The sequence below is a fragment of the Eptatretus burgeri genome, chromosome 5 (assembly GCF_056783735.1).
Source record: "Eptatretus burgeri isolate ZD-2024b chromosome 5, Ebu_testis_v1, whole genome shotgun sequence".
In the NCBI taxonomy this organism is placed as follows: Eukaryota; Metazoa; Chordata; class Myxini; order Myxiniformes; family Myxinidae; genus Eptatretus; species Eptatretus burgeri.
In genome coordinates, this window is record NC_140965.1 from 54,757,314 (window position 1) to 54,778,855 (window position 21,542).

At 39.3% G+C, this 21,542-nt stretch overlaps 1 protein-coding gene across 2 annotated transcripts in view; it reads right to left on the minus strand.

Annotated features, from left to right (window-relative positions):
• LOC147026460 (phosphatidylinositol 3,4,5-trisphosphate-dependent Rac exchanger 2 protein-like) overlaps positions 1 to 21,542 on the minus strand; it is a 191,247-nt gene that overhangs the window by 142,686 nt on the left and 27,019 nt on the right. For both annotated transcript variants that reach the window (XM_085881887.1, XM_085881886.1), the window contains 4 exons: positions 20,406 to 20,528; positions 12,449 to 12,553; positions 12,118 to 12,219; positions 3,714 to 3,875 (listed from right to left, as the gene is read on the minus strand). In XM_085881887.1, coding sequence (XP_085738013.1) covers positions 3,714 to 3,875; positions 12,118 to 12,219; positions 12,449 to 12,553; positions 20,406 to 20,528 — 492 coding nt within the window. The remainder of the gene's footprint in view (positions 1 to 3,713; positions 3,876 to 12,117; positions 12,220 to 12,448; positions 12,554 to 20,405; positions 20,529 to 21,542) is intronic.

The following is a 21,542-nucleotide window of genomic DNA, read 5'->3' on the forward strand; positions in this document are numbered from 1 at the left end:
AGATGGATCATCTCTGCTTTCCTTATAGGCCTGACCGGGGAAATGGATCGTGCTTGCTTTGCTCCACCCCAGAATACTCGGAAACCCAACCACACTTGTACTTTTAACGGCACGACGTCGAGTTGAGCACTTTCCTTCCACAAGCAACCACAGTTTTCCCAGAAATAATTTTGTTATCAAAAATAAAAACAGGTAATCAGTGGAGCGTTTTGAAAATTCAGTCACTCTTGGTACACCCAGTGCAATGGGTGGAAAAAAAAATTGGTTGCCCAAAGGCAAAAAAACAAAAGTCAAGGCTCAAAATAAACCGTCGGTTCACATTTTTGCCTCATTTTGAAGGGAACATTGACACGTGACGATGTGTAAAATCTAAACAAGCACAAAAGGCAAATCAATGAATAAGATGCAAACACAAAAACAAGTTCGTTCCATATGCCGAGCTGTCAATGGTCCAGACACCAAACCCAAAGGTTAAAATATGGCAAAAGGAATCTCCTCATTCCAAATGTTGATGGCCAAAACATTTTAGGGTTCATATTATCCAGCTTAGGTCTTCAATTTGCTTCACATTGTTCTTAGATGGTTAGTTTGTACATTCACCATCACTACATTAATTTGGTTAACTATCAAGTTGCCCGTGCCCACACAGGATTCTGAACAGGGTAGGGATGCAGGTGGCAATAATGCAAATGGCATGTTCTATCATCGAGCCGGTAAGCTGGGAGCACCAATTCACATTTATTGCCACATCTGATGCAATTTAAGTTCTCTAATGGCAGCAAGGTGCTCCATTTGAAACTCTTTGTTTGATACACTAAATTTAGCTTTTTCATGTGCAAGGTCCATAATAAACAAGATCGGTAAATGCATATCTGAGAAATGTTTGAGGAGGTGTTTGACACCGGGGTTTTCTTCTTTTACAACTAAAATGGCCGCCATTCGGCCATCTTGGATCTGATGTCGAAAAAAAAAAAATCACACGCATACGTATACCATCATATGTTGTCTTTCTGCCAAGTTCGAATAAAATCGGTCCAGACATGTCCGATATATGGTTGCGGACGCACACCCGCACTACGGACAGGAAAATCGAGACCAAATCCATAAGCCCCCATTTCGGACTAAGTCCAACGGGGGCAAAAAATTATATCGTGTCAAAGCCAGTGACCAACTCCAAATTAAGAGTAGGAACATTTTCAAAGACTTTGTTTTCAAATAACTGGGTGTTTTTTTTTTGTTTTTTGTTTTTACAGACCACAAAAGTAAAACATCAAATTAAAACTTCTCTCGTCAGACAAAGGTCAGTGGTCTCTGTCTTATGCCTCCTATTACGTGGCCTCCACCTCCTTCCTTTTCAGCCATTGACCACTCCACAGTAGCACCAGGTTGCACACATTAACAAAGTCACCCACTCCTTGATAGCCTCCCCAAGTGAAGCTCTCTTCTCCATACCATCACTCCTTTGTCCACAATCTTGTGTCTGTCCAACGAATTTCTTTGCGTCAGTCTTTCAATCAACACCTAAAATCGTTTGTGTGTTCTGTTTCACCCGTTTTTGTTCATTTCATTGCCGAGCCCATAAATCTACCATCTAGTTTTTCTACAAGCTTCAAACCCTGTTTAGAGATGATAACTTTTGCAAAACCTGACTCGTATTCAACCACAGAGCATAACTGTTCAAAGTGGTACGATGAATTGCTGAGTAAACCTGGCTGGCATTTGCACGATCGTGTTTTAGGTTTGAATGGGTTGGAAGAATACCCCAAAAGGAAGAACACCCCAAATGTCTCCTGTTCCACCGAAGGGGTTTGTATTGCCAGATCGATAAATAATGCAATGCAGTACGTGTGAACGTGACAATGCCACAAAAAAAAACAATTAATATCAAATATAATACTAAAAAGAAATGAGAATCATAAATCATCATGGCAATTGTGTTCCTAGTGGGGTATGCTTACACATTGTAAGCAATAACAAACCGTGCTTCCCCATTGTCTCGGGTCACTCACCTGCATTAATTTTTTTCATTTTATATATATATATATATATATATATATATATATATATATATATATATATATATATATATATATATATATATATATATATATATATATATATATATATATCTTCATTTACGGACGTTTTCCGACGGTTCTGAGATTTTTTTTTTTCCTGGTGTATCGGCTTCAATGTCCATCGGCATGAAAAATGTCAGCTGTCTATGTCACCCGGAAGGTACTGATCATTAATATCAGTCAGTGAGTCAGTGGTTAGAATGAGTTTTATATATTAGTTATGATTTGAGGGACATTCAAAATGTTCTCAAAACGAAACACAGTAGTCCCAGAAATTCCAACCTTTTCTTTTTCCTCAATACAAGAGTACGGATAATTAGTAAGGAAATGTGTTTATTTCTAAAAAGTTATAGAAAATGTAATTCAACTTATATAATTATTTTTTGCCATTTCTTTTCGAATGTTCCATTTACTACCTCACTTGCTGCACAACAGAGGAACGATAAAGGAGACGGTTCAAAATGAAACTGATCTGATCTGACATCGCATTGGAGGCTCAACGTTCACCCCTCTTGGGGTCATTTTGATACTTATGGACCAGAAGGGTCAGAATGAGGAATGGTGGTCACTTCAATATTTCACTCTATAGTGGGAATTTGTAATTTGCCTGAAGTTGCTGGCATTAATTGCTGTGAAGGATACTTCAAGATAATTGATTAATGTCCACAAATGAAAGGAAGTCAACAAAAAAGCCAGGTTATCATCCATATGCCTGGTGTTGGCTTAATGGTTAGGTGGCGGGCTTTGGATCCTTGGATCCTAGTTCAAATCCCGCTCAGCTGTTGAATTAATACCAGGTGGGTAGGGTGCTTCATAATAGGGGGTAAAAAAATAAAAGTATGAATATTCATGCTCCCTCGGTGTGCCTTTGTTCCATTTGACAGTAGAAACATACACACCAAATATGAAGCAGATTGGAGGATGTTTAGGGGTTCCTCAAGTTGGCACAATATTGTTGAAATTTGCCAAACTGTAACTGACAACCTGCCGTCGAATATGCACAACGCAGTACACTTCACAATTAATATGGTTGTTTGATATTTTCAAAAACCACAGCAGTCATATAGGATGAAAGAATAGTTTTTTCAAGGAGACCTAGATGAGCTTTTTGACATTGCAGTGCAAAATGCCCCCTCCATAATGGACATAATTGTGCCAACTTAAGGAACCCCTAAATATCATGGAATTTTGTTCATTTTTGACCTATAAGTTATTTTGGGGTATTGGAGCAAAGGCAAAATCAGAGAGCAGCAAAAATCAAACTTTCATTTTTTTGGAACACCCTACAGGTGGGGTTAACTCGGCCTGTCATCCTTCTGAGGTCGGCAAAATGAGTGCCAGCTTGCTGGTATCCTGTGTTCTGGTGGTAGGGTGATCTGGTGGTAGGGTGATGGGTGCTCGCAAACTCGTGAATAATGGAACTCGATGAATCGGCATACATTCGATAATCAAATTAAGATTATAAAATCGATTTTCAGATAATTATCAAAGATTATCTCCATTGATTCTGAAATTAAGAATCGGTAAACATTTTCCAATTCAAGAATACGTGGAACTCGTGAATGCAGAACTGAATACTGTATTTTCTTCCTTTAAAAATATCTCTTCCACAAAAAGTCAATTCATGAAACTCACCTCCCAGCCTTCGATGGTCTGCTGTAAGTCCTGCAGAACCTCCAGCTTTTCCATCCGCCTCTTCGTCTCATTGATGCCAGAACAGACGGCCTTCATGCAGGCAAGTGCCTTGCGAGATGCTGGTCCATCCTCATGACCCGCTGGCGTTCTTTTCACCAGCTCCTAGGTAAGTGATGGGAAGAACATTCAGTTCACTAAAAAACCCATTAAAAAAAAAACCCGTTCCTCAACGACTCAGCCTTGGTATCCATCTATTGTGTTTGTGCATTTGATTTTTGCAACAGAATACCAGGTGTCTTATCATACAACATATTAAGTAAATAAAAAGCATTTGTAGGTCAAGAAAGCCCTCCGACTGGAGGAAGAATCTCATTTGCATTGTCAAACCTCTCAACATCAACTTCTTCCAGATGATATTGTTCTGCGATGAGGTTGTTGAATTCATGTGAAGCTGTGCAGACGTCATGCTCATACCATCATATTTGGGGTTTTTTGAGGTTTTACAACTTTTAATGGTGAATGTCCACCAGAAAGTGGCCTTCCAGGCAGTTGGATACGAGAACGTTAATGATCTAGTCAGAGAATATACCTTCTGTGGAGAGGACAATGTGTCCACAGGTGAAACTAGAAGGGCAATCGGTAGAGCACATTCCTCTGCCAGGCTGATTAGTTTACGTTATATATCCCACTGATCGGACGGATCTGAACTAAAATTTAATTGGCTTGTTCTTGTCACCTAACCAACTCATCCATCAAATTCGCCCAAATCCATTCCTAACTTTTAGAGATATCATGCCATACGTATATCTGTTTTAGCCCTAAAACTCAATGGTGAGGAATAACTTTAAAAATTCTCGAATATGGATCCGGATTTTCACCAAAATTGGATCAATTCTTTCTTGTCACCCCCCCCCCCCAACCTGCCCACCAAGTTTTGTACGAATCCGTCAATAACTTTTTGAGATATCGTGCTATATATAGTTTATCCCTATATCTCAATGGCGAAGAATCAGTTAAAAAATTGTCATATCCACATCCGGATCTTCACCAAAATCTAATGAACTTGTCCATATCACACACCCAACTTCTCCATCAAATTTCATCTGAATCCGTCCATAACGTTTTGAGACATCCTTCACAAAGACAAACAAACAAACAAACAAACAAACAAACAAACAAACAAACAAACAAGACAGATAAACAGACAGGGGTGAAAACACAACCTCCATCCACCTTTTGTGGGTGTAGGTAATAATGGTACGTGCATGCATGCACCGTGCACTACAACAATCCCAGAGACCATATAACCCATCCACACACAAGTTTCCTACAAGTCTTTTCAACATCCCCGTACCCCTCTATCTCCAATGCATGTAGGTTCCTATCCAATTCCAATTTACACCTATCTACCCCATCGACTGCTACTGCATTTATAGAGAGACCATTGTATACATTAACTACCCTCTGACTGGAAGAACCCTACCTTACTACTGTCCTTACACTCATCGTCTTTACCCACAAACTACGGAGCCTGGTCCTAATAATGTCCATTCTGCTGAAAATCCCCTCTGCACCTGTCTCATCTACACCCTTCATTATCTTTAACATCTCAATCAAATCCCCTCAAAATCACCTCCTTTCTAATGTATAACATTCTGTCGCCTTTATCCATTCCTCATAGCTTAGTCCAGCGAACCCTGGAACCAATCAACCCTCTATGGCAGAAAAATCCTTCCTCAGATGTGGCGAACAAAACTGAACCCAATATTCTATATGAGGCCTCACTAAATTCCCAAACAGTGTTAACACTACCTCCCTTAATTTATAATTTATCCCACTACAAATATAACCTAAAACCATGTTTGCTTTACATCCAGATGCTTATCACTATGCTGTCTGCTCACCCCCCCCCCCCCCAAAATCGATGACCACCTCCAAATCTTCTCCTGTGTGACACGCTCCAAGATTGCCCCTTGAATCATGTATTCTCCATTTTCCTTATTCTTACCCATCCCCAGCATCTTACATTTCTTCATGTTGAACTGCATCTGGCAATCTATTAAAGTATCCAGAATTTCTGGGATCTGCTCACCACACTCTCTGCGATCTACCTTACCTCCAAGCTTTGAGTCATGTTCAAGTTGAGGAACCTATCTCTTAACCCCACTGTCTGAATCATTCATATTAATTACGAACAAATTGGTCCCAGTACTAATCGCTGACGTACACCACTACTTACAACATCCACACGAGACATCCTCTCACTCACAACCTCTCTTGGCCTCCTATCACTCAGCCAATTTCCAATCCAGTTAGCTACCTCACCTGCCATTCTGCATGCCTTCACCTCAGCAAACAACCTCCAACGTGGTACCTCTTATCAAATGCCTTCTGAAAGCCGAGATACACTCCATCCACTGGACTTTCCACATCCACCCAGTGAAACACTGCCTCAGAGAACTCCAATTGATTTGTTAAACATTACCTCCCTTTAGCAAATTTGTGCTGACAACCCTTTAATTAGTTTGAATTTATGTAAATGGTTCCCCATCTGTTCCTTACTTAGCATCTCCAACACCTTCCGCACAACTTGTGTCAAGCTAACAAGTGAATAGTTCCACAATTGTTCTCTGGAACTTTTCTTAAACAGTGGTGTTACATTTTCTACCTTGGAAGGCAACAGCAAACCACCCATTATAACACTTGCCAAGAAACTTCTTCGGCAGTACTGAACCTGAACCTGCCTTCGGGCTGAACACTCGTATACGAATAATGCATTTTCTTCCCTCCAATCCTCTGTTGCCTCTCTTGACTCAAACGAGCTGTTGAAGATATCCGCCAACACCATGCTTATCCCTCATCATGCCACCTCCCTCATTACTCTCACCGACTCTGAATTTTCCCTGTTCCTGGACCCAACCTATCGCTGGGAAATTAAAATCCCCCATAATCATAATCAATAATCTTCCCTTATCACAGGACTTTCCAAATTATTCACTTACCCCTCTTTCCTGTATTCCCTCACATCAGGAGTCCTTTAAAAGCACACGACAAGTATCTTATGTTTCTTGCAGTCTCTAATCTCTATCCACACAGATTTCTCCACATTAATTCCCTCCTTGATGTCATGCCTATCTCTCGAGATAATACTGTCTTTCACACAGATTGCGCACACCTCCTCCCCTTTACTCTTTCCTATCACATCTATAAACCCTGTAATTGTCCTTGGAGTATTGTCCTCCAGTTGGATTTCCCAATAAACCACGTCTCACTTACTGCAACTATGTCATACCCCTCACAATCCACCCTAGCATCTAGCTCTTCCATATGTCCTGGCATTCGAATGAAACACCTTCAATATTTCATTTCCATCAACAAACCTCTGCTGCTTCAACCCTCCAACCACATTCTCAGTATTTAACATCTAGTCTTGTGTGTGTGTGTGTGTGTGTGTGTGTGTGTGTGTGTGTGTGTGTGTGTGTGTGTGTGTGTATGTATGTATGTATGTATGTATGTATGTATGTATGTATGTATGTATGTATGTATAGTGAGTCAAAAGTAGCGCCCGATTTCTGTTTTTCGGCTGTCAGATTCTTTCTGGGAAGTCATGTTGTTAATAATTGTCCTGCAGATTATTAATTTTCGTAATTTATTTATTTTTGATTTTGTTTTGCAGTTTATTGCTGCGAGTTTGGAAGGTTACTGAATTTGCACCAAATTGAGCTTAATGGCACAATTAACAGACACAACTGTGTCTACTGGGCTGCGAATAACCCAAGAGTGACAGTTGAGAAGGAGGTAAATTTACCTGGAGTGACAGTTTGGGCAGCCATATCTCTGTTAGGGATAATTGGACCCTTTTTCTTTGAGGGATCTGTCACTGCAGAAATTTACCTGGATGTGCTGCAAACCTTCTTTTGGCCCAGGGTACAAGATCAGGACTGTTATATCCAGCATGATGGAGCTCCACCTCATTGTGGACGTTATGTTCGTCAGTGGCTTGATGAAAACTTTCCCAGAAAGTGGATCGGCCACCGCGGTCCGATCGAGTGGCCGGCACGCTCCCCAGACCTTACACCTCCAGATTTCTTTCTTTGGGGGCTCATGAAAGACCTTGTTTATCGTGAAAAGCCTTGCACCATTCAGGAATTGAAGGCTCAAATTACTGCAAAGTTTGAGGAAACTGATATCGAACTCTGTAGACGTGTTTGCCGCTCTGTGCCTGCTCGGCTGCAATTGTGCAGCGATCACGAGGGAGGGCACTTTGAAAATTGCAGGTAAAACAGCTTGGTACAGTTCTGTAATAATTTTTTCTTGAATAAATGGTTAGATAAACATGTCATTCATTTATTTCTACCTTCTTGTACATTGTAATACAAACGGCAAACAAACAATCAACTGACAGAAATCGGGCGCCACTTCTGACTCACCCTGTATATATATATATATATATATATATATATATATATATATATATATATATATATATATATATATATATATATATATATATATATATATATATATATATATATATATATATATATATATATATATATATATATATATACATATACATATATACATATATATATACACGTATACATATATATATATATATATATATATATATATATATATATATATATATATATATATATATATATATATATATATATATATATATATATATATATATATATATATATACATACATATACATATATATATATATATATATATATATACATATATACATACATATATATATATATATACATACATATATATATATATATACATACATATATACATACATATATACATACATATATATATACATACATATATACATACATATATACATACATATATATATACATACATATATACATACATATATATATACATATATACATACATATATATATACATATATATATATATATATAGGCCCAGTCACACCTTGACGTTTTAGCCAGCTTATGATGCCGATTTTTGGAAAATTTGTCTAAAACGCTGGTACACGTCGAATATGTTATGGGTAAGTTTTGATGACATTGAGAGCACGCTGAAAAACACTGCCATACGTCGTTGTACGCTGGCTTTAAACGTTGTACTTTTCGGTTGTCCTCAAATTTTCCATGCTTCTAATTTTAAGACTTATGCCAGCGTATGACTCACACGTTCCACATAACGCTGGCCATAAGTTGTAGGCACGTCACGCGATCGTTGACACATGTCGACACATGTTACTCACAAGTCGAAACACGTCGAGGTAATGTTTTGCGTACCCGAAACTTATTTATAACATATGAGTAACGTGTTGTACTCACGTTACGCGATTGTTGACACACATCGACACACGTTACTTGTAAGGTGCTCATAAGTCGAAACACATCAAGGTAATGGTTAGCGTCAGTGTTCCAGACTCCCTGGTTTTTTTTTTTTAGTTTTTATTTTCTTCCTTCCTTCGGTATGATGGTGATTTTGACACTTCGATTTCTAGTGCGGTTATAATATAATATAATTAATAGGCTGCCGCTCAACGATTTAAATCATAACTGCACTGTACACTGAACACCGTCATACCGAAGAAAAAAAAAAACCATGGAGTCTGGAACACTGACGCTAACCATTACCTTGACGTGTTTCTACTTATGAGTACCTTTCAAGTAACGTGTGTTGATGTGTGTCAACGATTGCATAACGTGCGAACAACTTATTCCCATCGCATGCGGAGCGTGTGTCATACGGCAAGTACCTCGTAAAATTTTCAACATGTTTAAAATTACAAGACGTACTCCACTTAATACGACGTACGATAGCGTTCTTTAGCATTCTCTTCACGCATACCAAACTTACCCATACCGTATTTGACGTGCACCAGCGTTTTAGACGCATTTTTCAGAGGTCGGCATACGCTGGCAATATCGTCAAGGTGTGACTGCGATGTTGACACTTCCATTTCTGCGGCGGTTATGATTTGAATCGTTGTGCGGCAGCCTTTTAATAGGCTACGTCACGTCATCGTCGGCGATGCGTGCAGCGCGCTATGCCTAAGTTAGACTATCGTTGGGCATCGGTTGTGAAGGCCGACAACAGGTTCAGCATTCGTTGGTATCAGTTATCTATAATACAACGAAACGTTCTGTGTCCGTTACTAATACATTATGCATAAGACCAAGTCGTTATGAATACGTCCGAATCTTTAAAAAAAAAAAAACATCAAAAGTTCAACGTAAGCCAGCGTTTTACATACATTTTAATACGTTGCCATTGCTGGCTAAAACATCAAGGTGTGACTGGGCCTTAAACACTGATTAAAATAAATAAATAATGGTTGGGTGATCTGGTGCTAGGGTGATGGGTGCTCGCAAACTCGTGAATAATGGAACTCTATGAATCGGTATACATTCGATTGGTCTTTACATGAAATGGTCTTTTTTTTTTTTGAGAGAAATCCAAATTATTCAAGCTCTTTTTAGTCTTGAGAACAATTCAAGAGAAATTGAAATTTTCAACGACAGTGAGTAAAGCACGTAGAGGAACATGTGCACATAGCATATGAAATACAAGAATGTTAAGAAACAGACAAAACAACATGGCACGTGTATGACATGCAAATGTAGGGTAATGACTTCACGAGGAAAGTGCAAAGACAGGAACAATAAATTGGCCTTTGGATAAAATGAAAATGCCAGTTGTTGAGTTCAATCCCACTCTTCCCTCCCTAGCTTCCAGCAGGCAGTGCGCGACTATCTCATACCATCCACGTTCTCGACTCATTAATCTTGTCGACCTCAATCTACCCGAGCTAACCCAATGTTCTTGCTTGCAGGTTAATGCTTTCCACTCCTCCTCTCTATGTTATTTTTCTGTTCATTCATTCCCTCGCTTGCTGTATGCAACTGTGTCAGGAGGTGCCAGAAGGTTGACCTGCCGTCAGTAGGTTGTCTTTTTTATCCTCTGTCTCATCACTCTTCCATGAGCCTAGATTTTGTATTCAAAATGTCAATGCAAAATGGTGGCAGGAAACTGTGCATCCAGCCTCGGCAGTCGGAAAATGGTCAAAGTAACAGGAGGAGAACTGGAACATCGTAAAAAAGCAAAATCAAACGTGAAAAGGTAGTTGACTCCCACCCTGCCCCCCCCTACAAATTTTGTGGGATTTATGCCTCGAGTTGTGACTGGGGCCAAACGTGGGTAGAATCCAAGGCCGTCTTTTGCAGGAGGACGTGAACTTGCACATAAAGGGTGAAATTAAAGGAAGGAAAATTGGTTTGAAAGAAGGGGTGGTTGGAAAATTGATAGCATATGGGGTCTGGGGACAGGAAATAAATTGCTCGGGAGTACAAAAAAGAAAATCAAGCTGAAACCTGTCCGAGATCAGCGCACGTATAATAACAACAATCAGAACGACAGCAGTTATCTCAGCTGCTCATTTTAGCAGCAAATATGCTGCAGGGGCTACGTTTCAACGATAGAAAAGGGGCATATCAAAGGAAGAAAAGGAAATGGAACAACAAAGCAAGCTAATAATCCACATTTTAAAACACCTGAAAGTATATAATCATTATAAGCAAGCGGGCATAACGTTAAGTGAGACAGTTATCGTTGGACTTGAGGTTTAATGCATACGATGCACATTGTGGAGCGACGTTGTGGAATGGAGGGAACTCGATCAACAAAAACGCACCCATGCAAATAATCCAGACCACCAAACGAGACGGGGTGACAAATGGCAAATAGGTTGGGATAAAACCATCAATTGGGTGTGGGTGGAACCAACTAAGCATTTGTTTCCACAATCTTACAAAAATCTTCTGAGACTTATCACGATACCTGATCGAAACGTGATAAGGATCTCATCAGATGCTGTGAGGGATTTCTGTAAGGGGAAGATCTTTTCAAGTGTATCATTTTGGTAAATATGCGAGAAGGCAAGAAATAGGAAGATAGAATGAATTTGAAAGGTCGTGAATTCCCGAGTATTTTTTTTTTTAGCAGAAATAGAGAAATAAGAGAAAGACGTTATTAGCAAGAAATAAAATGTTTTGTAAAGATGGAAAGGCAAGACAGCAATGCCGCTGGTTAAATGCTCCAGACATTTGCGGTTTCACGGCTTTCTCAACAGGCACTTGCACTGAAGATGGTACGGGATCAAAGGGGGGCATAGGCTTAATGAGATTGTTGGGGGTCTGGCATGGGGTAGGGAGGGCAGGCCGCACCAGCATTACAAGGAAAATAAAACAATAGCTTTACCGCTCATGAGAAAGCAACCCAAAGTCAAATGGGATGAAACAATTCCACCTGATCATTTATATGCATTTATAAGTTCATCGACAAATTCACAACCAGCTAAGACCAACGGTCTAAGCATGTGTAACAATAAATGGGTTACCTTGAGAAGCAAAGGGTACTTGCAGATACGCTGGATGGGAGATAGCAAGTAACCTTCAAGAGGTATATCGTTAACTCGCCTCCCACCAAGCAGCATGCAACCCTAATGGAAACAAGCACAGACCAACCTCAGCGAATCCACGGGCCCAGACGTGTATGTGTATGTGTTGCATATGCAATAGATGCAATCCATCAAATAGGTTTCCCTTAGACATATTTAAAGATGATTAACTAGTGGCTGATGAAAGGGGAAGGGACCTGCTTTCAGGTAACACGAAAGGTGTGCAAGAACTTTAGATATGGTTATTTCCAGATGCCTGGAAACACATTACCAGGAAAAAGGCATGGACTGGCGCCACCTTGTTAAGGTCCACACACAGGCGCTGTGCTTTCTCGTGATTGCTGCAATATTCTTCGTAAATCCTGAAGTGGTCTTTCTGAGGCACACATTTCACATGGACAGCATTGGATGTGGAGGATAACTATATTTTTTATAACTTACCTAGTGTTTTACAGTAATTTTTAAAGTTTTATTCTGGATATAAATATTCATGTATATATATATATATATATATATATATATATATATATATATATATATATATATATATATATATATATATATATATATATATATATATATATATTCAGGAATCAACATTCACTTCCATCTCAGATCAACTCCCCTCCACAGCCATGATCTTTGCTATCCCCATTAACCCTTCCTAAGCCCACCTCTTTCCAAGTTTCGAGTTATTTCTTTCACTTCTGTGATTGAGAGTTTGTGGCTGTATCCATCTTGCTCACCCCGTGTCTTCCCCTTGCTCTCAATCTTGCACATCCCTCCCAGTGTCCCTCTATTTTGTCACTCAACCCCACCATTGGCATGCCTCTCCCCCTTTCCTTCGGTTCTTTTTGTTCTGTTACATGCTCTTTCTTCTGTGTTCTCGCTCCTCTATGGAGCCTATATGTGGAAACTCATAGATTATTTAAAACAATATAACAAAAAAAATATAGTATTACAAATTATTAGCAGTAGTACTACAAATCCTGTCTCATTCAAATTAGTGAACCAAATTTATTCCACCAAGTTGATGTTCTCCTCTTTTATTAGAGAATGAACAGAGATGTAGAAGTTTTTGGACTCGGATAATCAGAATCAGCTTGGCACGACTTAACGATCGAAGACTTTCCAAAAAGCTCACCGGATAACCCTCCCCAACAAATGCTCCCAAGATAAATGGAGCAATCGGAATCCTGATTTTGACTCTGAAAGACACAGTTACAATGCTTCATGCCAAACCCATCTGTTGAGTCTAGATCAGAACAAACCATTCAAAGTTAAAGAGGACAGGACTGCGTCCAGGAGGCCTGCTGAGCGTATTTATCCTGCAGGCCGGCTTTCCATATGTGTCAGCCGCTCTCCTTTCTTTTTATTGGAATGCCGACACTCGGCCAGAAATTGCACAGCCAGTGTAGCACAGCCTGCTGCTGACTGCTGTATACACTAACAATTTGGCCTTTCCTGTGCGACTGGAATCTGTATTTAAAAAAAAAAAACTCACGGAGAGCAATTTGAGTTTAAGAACCAGAGCACATGCAGTCAATTATAGCATGGCAACCGCCAGTAACCCCAAGGTCTGCATCAGACCTAAGGTTAGATGATCTCCAGATGATGACCCCAATGTTCTGTAGGGCCTACATTGCCATCGATGTGGCCGAATTAAAACAAATGGCAAGTGGTTTGTCTTTTCCTGAGAACCCAAAGTTAAAAACACATTTATTTAACCATATCATTAATTAGATCCCTATCGTCTAATTATATCTCTACAATCTTCTACGTGTATGTGTATGTGTGTTTTTCACCGTCTGGATTTTAGTGCTGCCTGTCGCCTTTATTAGTCGGATGGCAGACTGTTCTGGCACTCTCATCCACTACAGCAGACTTTGTCCAGAAAATCACGAGGCAGGGGTTTATGATTTGGCAAGGGCACTGGCATACCGTGGACCTACTCTATTAAAAGGTCTCGATCTTCCATGTCCACGGAGTGGGTGAAGCACCAGGAGTGCAGTTTATAGTTGGATTCTCTTCCATTGTCAAGTTAACCCAGACCATGCTGTGATCTACTGCTTAGGTTAGGTGGAGACGAGAATGGAAGCCGGATGGACAAAACTGCGATTTTTTTTTTATTCCATTCTACATCTGCATTCGACAACAGCATTTCATTGCAAAGTCTAAATGAGAATCATCAAAGGTCTTCCAAAAAACCCACAAAAAGCCCCGCAGCTCGGCGGGGAAATTGGAAGGGAGCTGTGGAACAAGGGAGAAAAACAAGGAAACGATGGCAGACATAAATGAGGGTTGAGAATTTAAAAACATCAGGAGGATTTTCAAGAGCACAGCAATTACCCAGATCAGTGCAAAACGCACTCTCGGTTAATGCGGGGGTTACGCACAGACCTTAGAGACCAAGAGGATTTTTTTATTGTTTTTTTTTCCAGGCGCGGGACGCCCGGCGATTTGTTACAAGTATTGCAAGAAGCACATGGGGAGTGAAGTTTGTTCTGCTTTCAAGAGGCACACTCGACTGAACTGTGCCAAGGCCGGCAGAATGGTGAAATGCCACAAAAACGCCATTGCCTCGCAGTTTAACACACAACGGTCTTTGTACCTCCCACTCATTGAGCACAAGGATCGGCTTCAAAAGCCCTCCCTTTGGTTACTCTATGTTTCATCTTGATCTGCAGAAAGAAAACATCGTCCGGATGTAACACGGTTGCATTTATTTTTCTCAACTCTGTCTCCTTCTAATAGTTCTTTCACTATTTGACTTCACCACGTTTTGTTTCTGCTTCAATGGGAATTAATTGTGATGTTTTCATTCTTAACTGGTTATCACTTTTGGAGAGAATAGGACTGTGTCCGAGAAAAGGTGCAGTTTTCTTTTCTTTTTGAGAGAACTTCCATGAAACATAGATTACATCATCATCTACTAATTCCATCCCTTGAGATCATAATTCCTCCTCAACCCCGTCAGAATCACCTCTTTTCCTTTGGGACCAATTCATTGAAATGATAATAATAATAATAATTATAATTATTATAATCTTTATTGTTCCGTATCCAGGGAAATTCCTCTTCAGTGACACCGTAAGTTCAAAACATCATGTAGAAACAATAAAACATCAAAAGGAATAAGAATATCAGGTAAAATATGGAAGAAGGACGAAACAGCAAAATGGCTACCAATTTGAATTGCATATGTATGGTACAAATATTTTTTTGAAAATGTTCTTTTTAATAAGCATACAACGAAAGCATCTCCCCGATGGCAGTTTTTCAAAAAGTCCGTTCAGGAAGTGGCTTTCATCGGTACATACATGCGTCAACTTCCTTTGCAAATAGAGACTCCATACTGGTTGAAGGCCCACCCACTTTAAATGCCAAGTGTAATGACCTTTCTCATTCGTGACTTTTTCATAACTACACCAAGAAACCAAATTAAATGACAAAACACTGATCAGAAAGGAATTGGTCAACATCCATATCACTCGTGAGCTCACACCAAATGAACTAAACTTCCTGAGAAGATACTGGGTGTTCCAAAAAGACCTGCACAACTTTGGTTGTTAATATATTTAGTACCACAAATTATAAAACAATACCCTTTGTTTTGTATAATCCAGAAACTCAGGATGTTTTCTTTGGTTTCAGGTCTGATGGTTTAATGTAAAAGAAAATGGTGACTCGACAGGATAAAGCTCAGTGCGTCGAATGGTTCGTTCATAGAGACGAGATCCAACAAGCAAGTTCAGCATAATTTATGTACAAGGTATGGAAGGTATCCACCATCGCAGACTAGTACAGGAGGTTTAATGAGACTGGAAGTTGTCAGGAATAGAAAAGTACCAGTTGACCAAGCACAAGTGTAGCAGACGTTGAATGAGTGAAATAAGGAGTGCATGAATCATTTGAACAAGTCCCAGAAAATCATTTTGATGCACATCCAGAGAAATGGGATGACCAAACACCACTGTACACAGGATTTTGCATAAAAGACTGAAACTTTATGCCGATAAAGTGCAGATTCAGCAGGAACTCAAACCAAATGATGGACCCAAACGCAAGGCATTTGCCTTGGAAATGCTCAGTCGTGTGGAGGATGATGAAGATTACCTGAAAAAGGTCATGTTCACAAACGAAGCTTGCTTTCAAGTATCGGGGAAGGTTAACTGGCTCAATGTGAGGATCTGGTGCTCTGAAAACCCCTACATGGTTATTGAACACATATGCGACAGTCCAAAGGTCAATGTGTGGTTATGGCCTTCTCCATGATCACTTGGTGGGTCCGTTTTTCTTTGCGGAGGATATGGTGACCTCAATAATTGACATCATCATGTTGCAAAGATTCACCTCCCCACAGATTGGAGATCTGCAACCCGACAACATTTTTCAACAGGACGGCGCTCCCTTCATTGGGCCTTAGTCGTTTGAGCCATCCTGAATGAAAAATTTCCAGGTCGCTGGATTGGCCAAGACAGACCAACCACCTGACCCCCATCATCATCAGATCTAATCCCCCTTGATAATTTTTCTGTGGGGGTTTGTCAAAGATGCTGTCTGCAACACCAAGGTGGCAAACCTGCAGAATATTTGTTTTCGGATGACAGATGCATGTGCACTGATGGATGCAAACATGCTGAACTGAACATGGCAAGAACTCCTTTACCGCCTTGATGTGTTGCATGCGACAAACAGAGCTAACATTGAAGTGTATTGATGGTTTTCACAAAACTTTATGATTTTCTTTATCATATAAACAAAAACGTATCATTGTATCATTTGTGGTTCGAAACATATTAACAACCAAAGTTGTTCGGATCTTTTGGAACACCCTGCACAATCTTTGCTTCGATTTCTTCGACACAACATCAGTATTTTCATCAAAAGTTATATCTTTTTATAAATAATAATGCCCAGGTGTTTGAATTTGTTAACAATTTCCATCTTATTACCATTTATGGTTTCATGTTCATGATTGTGACCTTTTCCAAAACCCCCAAAAATCTCTTTCGTTTTGCACACATTCAGAGTGAGATAAAAAGACCCCACACAACTTCCACTTATTCAATGTGTCAAACTCATTGAGGTACAACACCAAGAGCAATTGATCGTAAAGGCAGCTAACAATGGCGGTATCATCCACGTAATTGTTACACACTCCTTTGAGAGCCACACATCCATTGGTGTAAAGACTGAACAGAAGAGGTGATATAATACACAGCCTTGTGGAGCAGCAGTGTTCAAGACTGATAACTTTGATAAACTACCATTCACATTCACCTGTTGAGGACAGTCGAGTAATGAACTTTAGAGTATGATATGGGGGTTCAGGCACAAGTGACACAACACTTCATTCGGGTAAATGGTTGCATCGTGTTAAAGGTTGATAAGAAATCAATAAGTAATAGACAAACAAATGTTCCATTCTTGTCAAGGAGACTTGTGATTGGATGAAGCAAACTGAGCCGTGCATCTTCGACAATGCGTCTTGCTTTGTATGCAAATTGTAAAGGATCCAATTTGGGAGCCACATCTGATGTTATAAACATCACGATCAATTTCCCCACACATTTAAACAGGATGGATGTAATGGCAACAGGTCTATCTATAATCATTGAGCTGCCTTGGGTGAATATTCTTTGCCACAGGAATAATGATGGACTTTGTTCAACAAATAGGAACAGTACAAGTAATTAAAATAAATAAACATCAATAAATTCAGTGACATGGTATAAGGTTTCACATTTAAAAGGAAGTTAAACAAAGCTAATAAAATAACTTGCACAGAATAAAACAAGAAAAAGAGCAACCACAGATCGCAGATCCTCGCCAGGACTTGTTTTGAGTGGTGTTTGTGTCGTTTTGTGTGGTGTATTTTGTGTGGCATTTGGGTACTGGTGTGCTACATAATTAATAAGAGACATAATTAGAACTGACACTTTATAACTGCTGGCAGTGATGATCGGGTACCAAGACGTCCCACTTTGATCGGACACCCGACCCTGATCCATGACATTTATTACTATTCAATTGAATTCTGAATGGGATTAAAATAAATTAAAATCAAATGGAAGATTAAATAGGTACAGTCCTGCATTGGAGTAATAAGAAGGAACCCAAGCAAGCAAAAAGCAAAGATGAAGTCATCAGGAGGAACCTGAATAGGATTCACATTTCAACTACTACTCCTCTACCTACAAGCCCATCCAGGCACAGCCATAAAAAATATATTAAAAATAAAAAATAAAGTAAATAAAAATAACCCAGATCAAAATATATTAAATAATACTGGCTGCCAAACCATGCGTCCGATCAGGTTGAAATTTAAAACTGATATTCCACATCAACAAGAGACCATAAATCGTGAAGTTTCACGTCAATCGATGAAATGGTTCAAGATAAATAATTTTTTAAAAAGATTTTCACTCAATCCAATATGGCTGCCAGATCATGTGACCTATCAATTATTCGTGAACACCTTGGCATCCCCAAAGGTTGTGGAACATTTTTGTCAACTTTCCCTTCGATCTGTGCAGCTGTTCTGGAGAAGGATTTTTTTTTATGTTTTAGGGTAAATATATTATGGCTTCAAACCATGTGACCTATGATGTCAGAGGTGTGAATGTTTTGTTCCTCATGGACAGGTGGTCATACCTGTAAATTTTCACCTTGATCTGTTCAGCCATTTCAGGGAAGAAGATTTTAGAAGGTTAAAAAAAAATATATATATATATATATATATATATATATATATATATATATATATATATATATATATATTCGAGCTAACCCAAACAATATGGCTGCCGAACCACGTGACCAATGACGTCATCAATTTATTTTGTGGACCAATTTATCCCTAGATGACACACAACTTTTCAGACTGTTCAGATGTAGCATTCTATGTATGCAATTGTGACATAATAACGAAGGCACCTATGATATCATTAAAAAAAAACTAGAAGAGCACTCGGTGGAGTTCATACCTCTGCCCCGCAATGCCTGATCCACAAGAACATATTGGGCCCCATACATTTTTGAAATATCGTGCTATATATAATTTTTGGCCCTATCTCTCAATGGTGAAGAATCCGTGAAAAAATTCTTGTCGTCGGATCCATATTCAGATCTTCACCAAAATCGAATCAGTCTGTCCTTGTTACACACCAAACCTGTCCAAGTTTCATCCAAATCATTCCAAAACTTTTTGAGATATTGTGCTATATATTAGTTTAGCCCTATGCTGGTGAAGAATCACTTAAAAAAATTATCAGATCTGGATATGGATCCGAATCTTCACCAAAATCTGAAAATCAGTTTGTCCTTGTCACATACCCAGCCTGCCCATCAAATTTCATCCATATCTGTCCACAACTTTTCAAGATATCCTGCACACAGACAGACAAACAAACAAACACACAAACAGACAGGGGTGAAAACAACCTCCTTCACCTTCAGCGGCAGAGGTAAAAATCACTTATTCTCCATGTGGAGTACTTGCCATGAATGAAGTTTCAATTTTTTTGTCTGGTGTGGTTTCGGACCAGAGATACAGTGGTCCAAATTTTTCCTTTTTTCCAATATGGCTTTTTTTCCAACCTGCGACATCATAATTAACATTAAAACATTCTACACGAGTCGTCGCTCCTGTGTTGAAAATTTTGTGTCAATCTGACAAGCAGTTTCAGAGAAAAACACTAAATTTCTGTGTGGACAAAAAAAATAAAAAAACACAGACAAACGGACCCAAATGCAATACCCTCTCCTCTGGATTGGGGAATAAAATAATGATTATACCATAAAAGACAATACATAACATATGCCGTGTCTCTGTTTTCAGCAAATTCTCGAAAAAGAAAGCGTATTAAGCCTGGAAATTTGTTACAGCCTCTGTTCACAAAGTCTCCCTAAGACAAGCAGGTTGCCATAACTGAGACAAACAGATAAAAGCTCATTGCATACATTTATTTTCAGTTTTGAACACTGATGGTGTCATTCTAAAAATGCAGTAGCATGGAAAAAAAAAATTCTGGAAGAATTGCAAAGAGAATCAGGTTTGCATCAGTCTATATAGTGGAGCAAATACATGAATTCTCACATCACAGTATCCCGTTAAGAGTGTGCAGAAAGTAATTTCATGATGAATGCAAAAGTTTTCTCTAAACTCTGGGCTGTGTGTTCCAAAGCACACGAGCACGTAAGGCAGACTGAAAAGATGAACTTACAAACATCAAGAAGCAGTTTCCCAGCCGGTGGCTTGGGTCAGGTGTGGGATGGAGACACCGCTCAATGCTGTGAAGGAAATCTTGGTGGAGGCGCAGCAGATTATCCACATTGCAGAACAGTGTCTGTACGGTGGTAGACACCCGGGGGGAGGGGTGGGTGGTTAAGAAAGAGGCAAAGAGATTGATGAAATAGCCTGAAACATGAACTAACAGATTTTTTAAAAATGCATGATGGGTGAATTAGACAAAAAAAAGCTAATAGCAACAATCATACAGGCAAAGATTGAAATAAGATTAGCTTAGTGATGCTAGTGACAATGGTGTAAACTACATTCCTCACAGACAATCAAAGAGTGGTTGTATGATTTAGTTCCGTCCTGCTTTGTCCGACTTCTGGTGACATCCATGATGGGATACCTTCAAACATCCCAATCCTGCACGGCTTCCTGAAACCCTGGCAGAGACAGTTTGTTTGCAGCTTTTACCCCATCCATCCATCCAGCACGTACAAGGTCTGAGTCTTCCTCTTTTCTCAACCGTACCCAGCATGGTCGACTTCTCCAGACTGGTTTTCTACACGCATGATGTGTCCAAAGTATAACAGCTTCTGCTTTAGCATCAGCTCTTCTAATGTACATGGTGGTCTACTTTCTTCAAGTATGATTTGTTTCTTCTAGCAGTCCATGGAATTTTTTCACATTTGTCTACAACACCACATTTAAAAACTATCAATCTTCTTCTTTTCTTTCTTTTTCACTGTCCATGACTCACATCCATACATTGCAAATGAAAATATAAGATCATTCACCAGCCTCCTCTTGGTTTGTTTTGTCACATTTTTGTCTTTCCAGATCTTTGTCAATCCTGGCATTGCTGTTCTCTCCTTCACATTCTCCACTCACTTCAATTTTCAAATCCAGTAAAGTTAAACTTTACAAGATTTACACATGATGGTCTCCCAATCTGAACACGTCTATCTTCTCAGTTGATGACATTTTAATATTTTTTTGGTGTAAATAAAGATCAGGTTATTTTTTCACTTTCCTTCTTCACTGTCTGCAGCAGTTTCATCAAGTCGTCTTTTCTTTCTGCCAACAGAGTGGTATCATCAGTATACCTTAGGTTGTTGATACATAC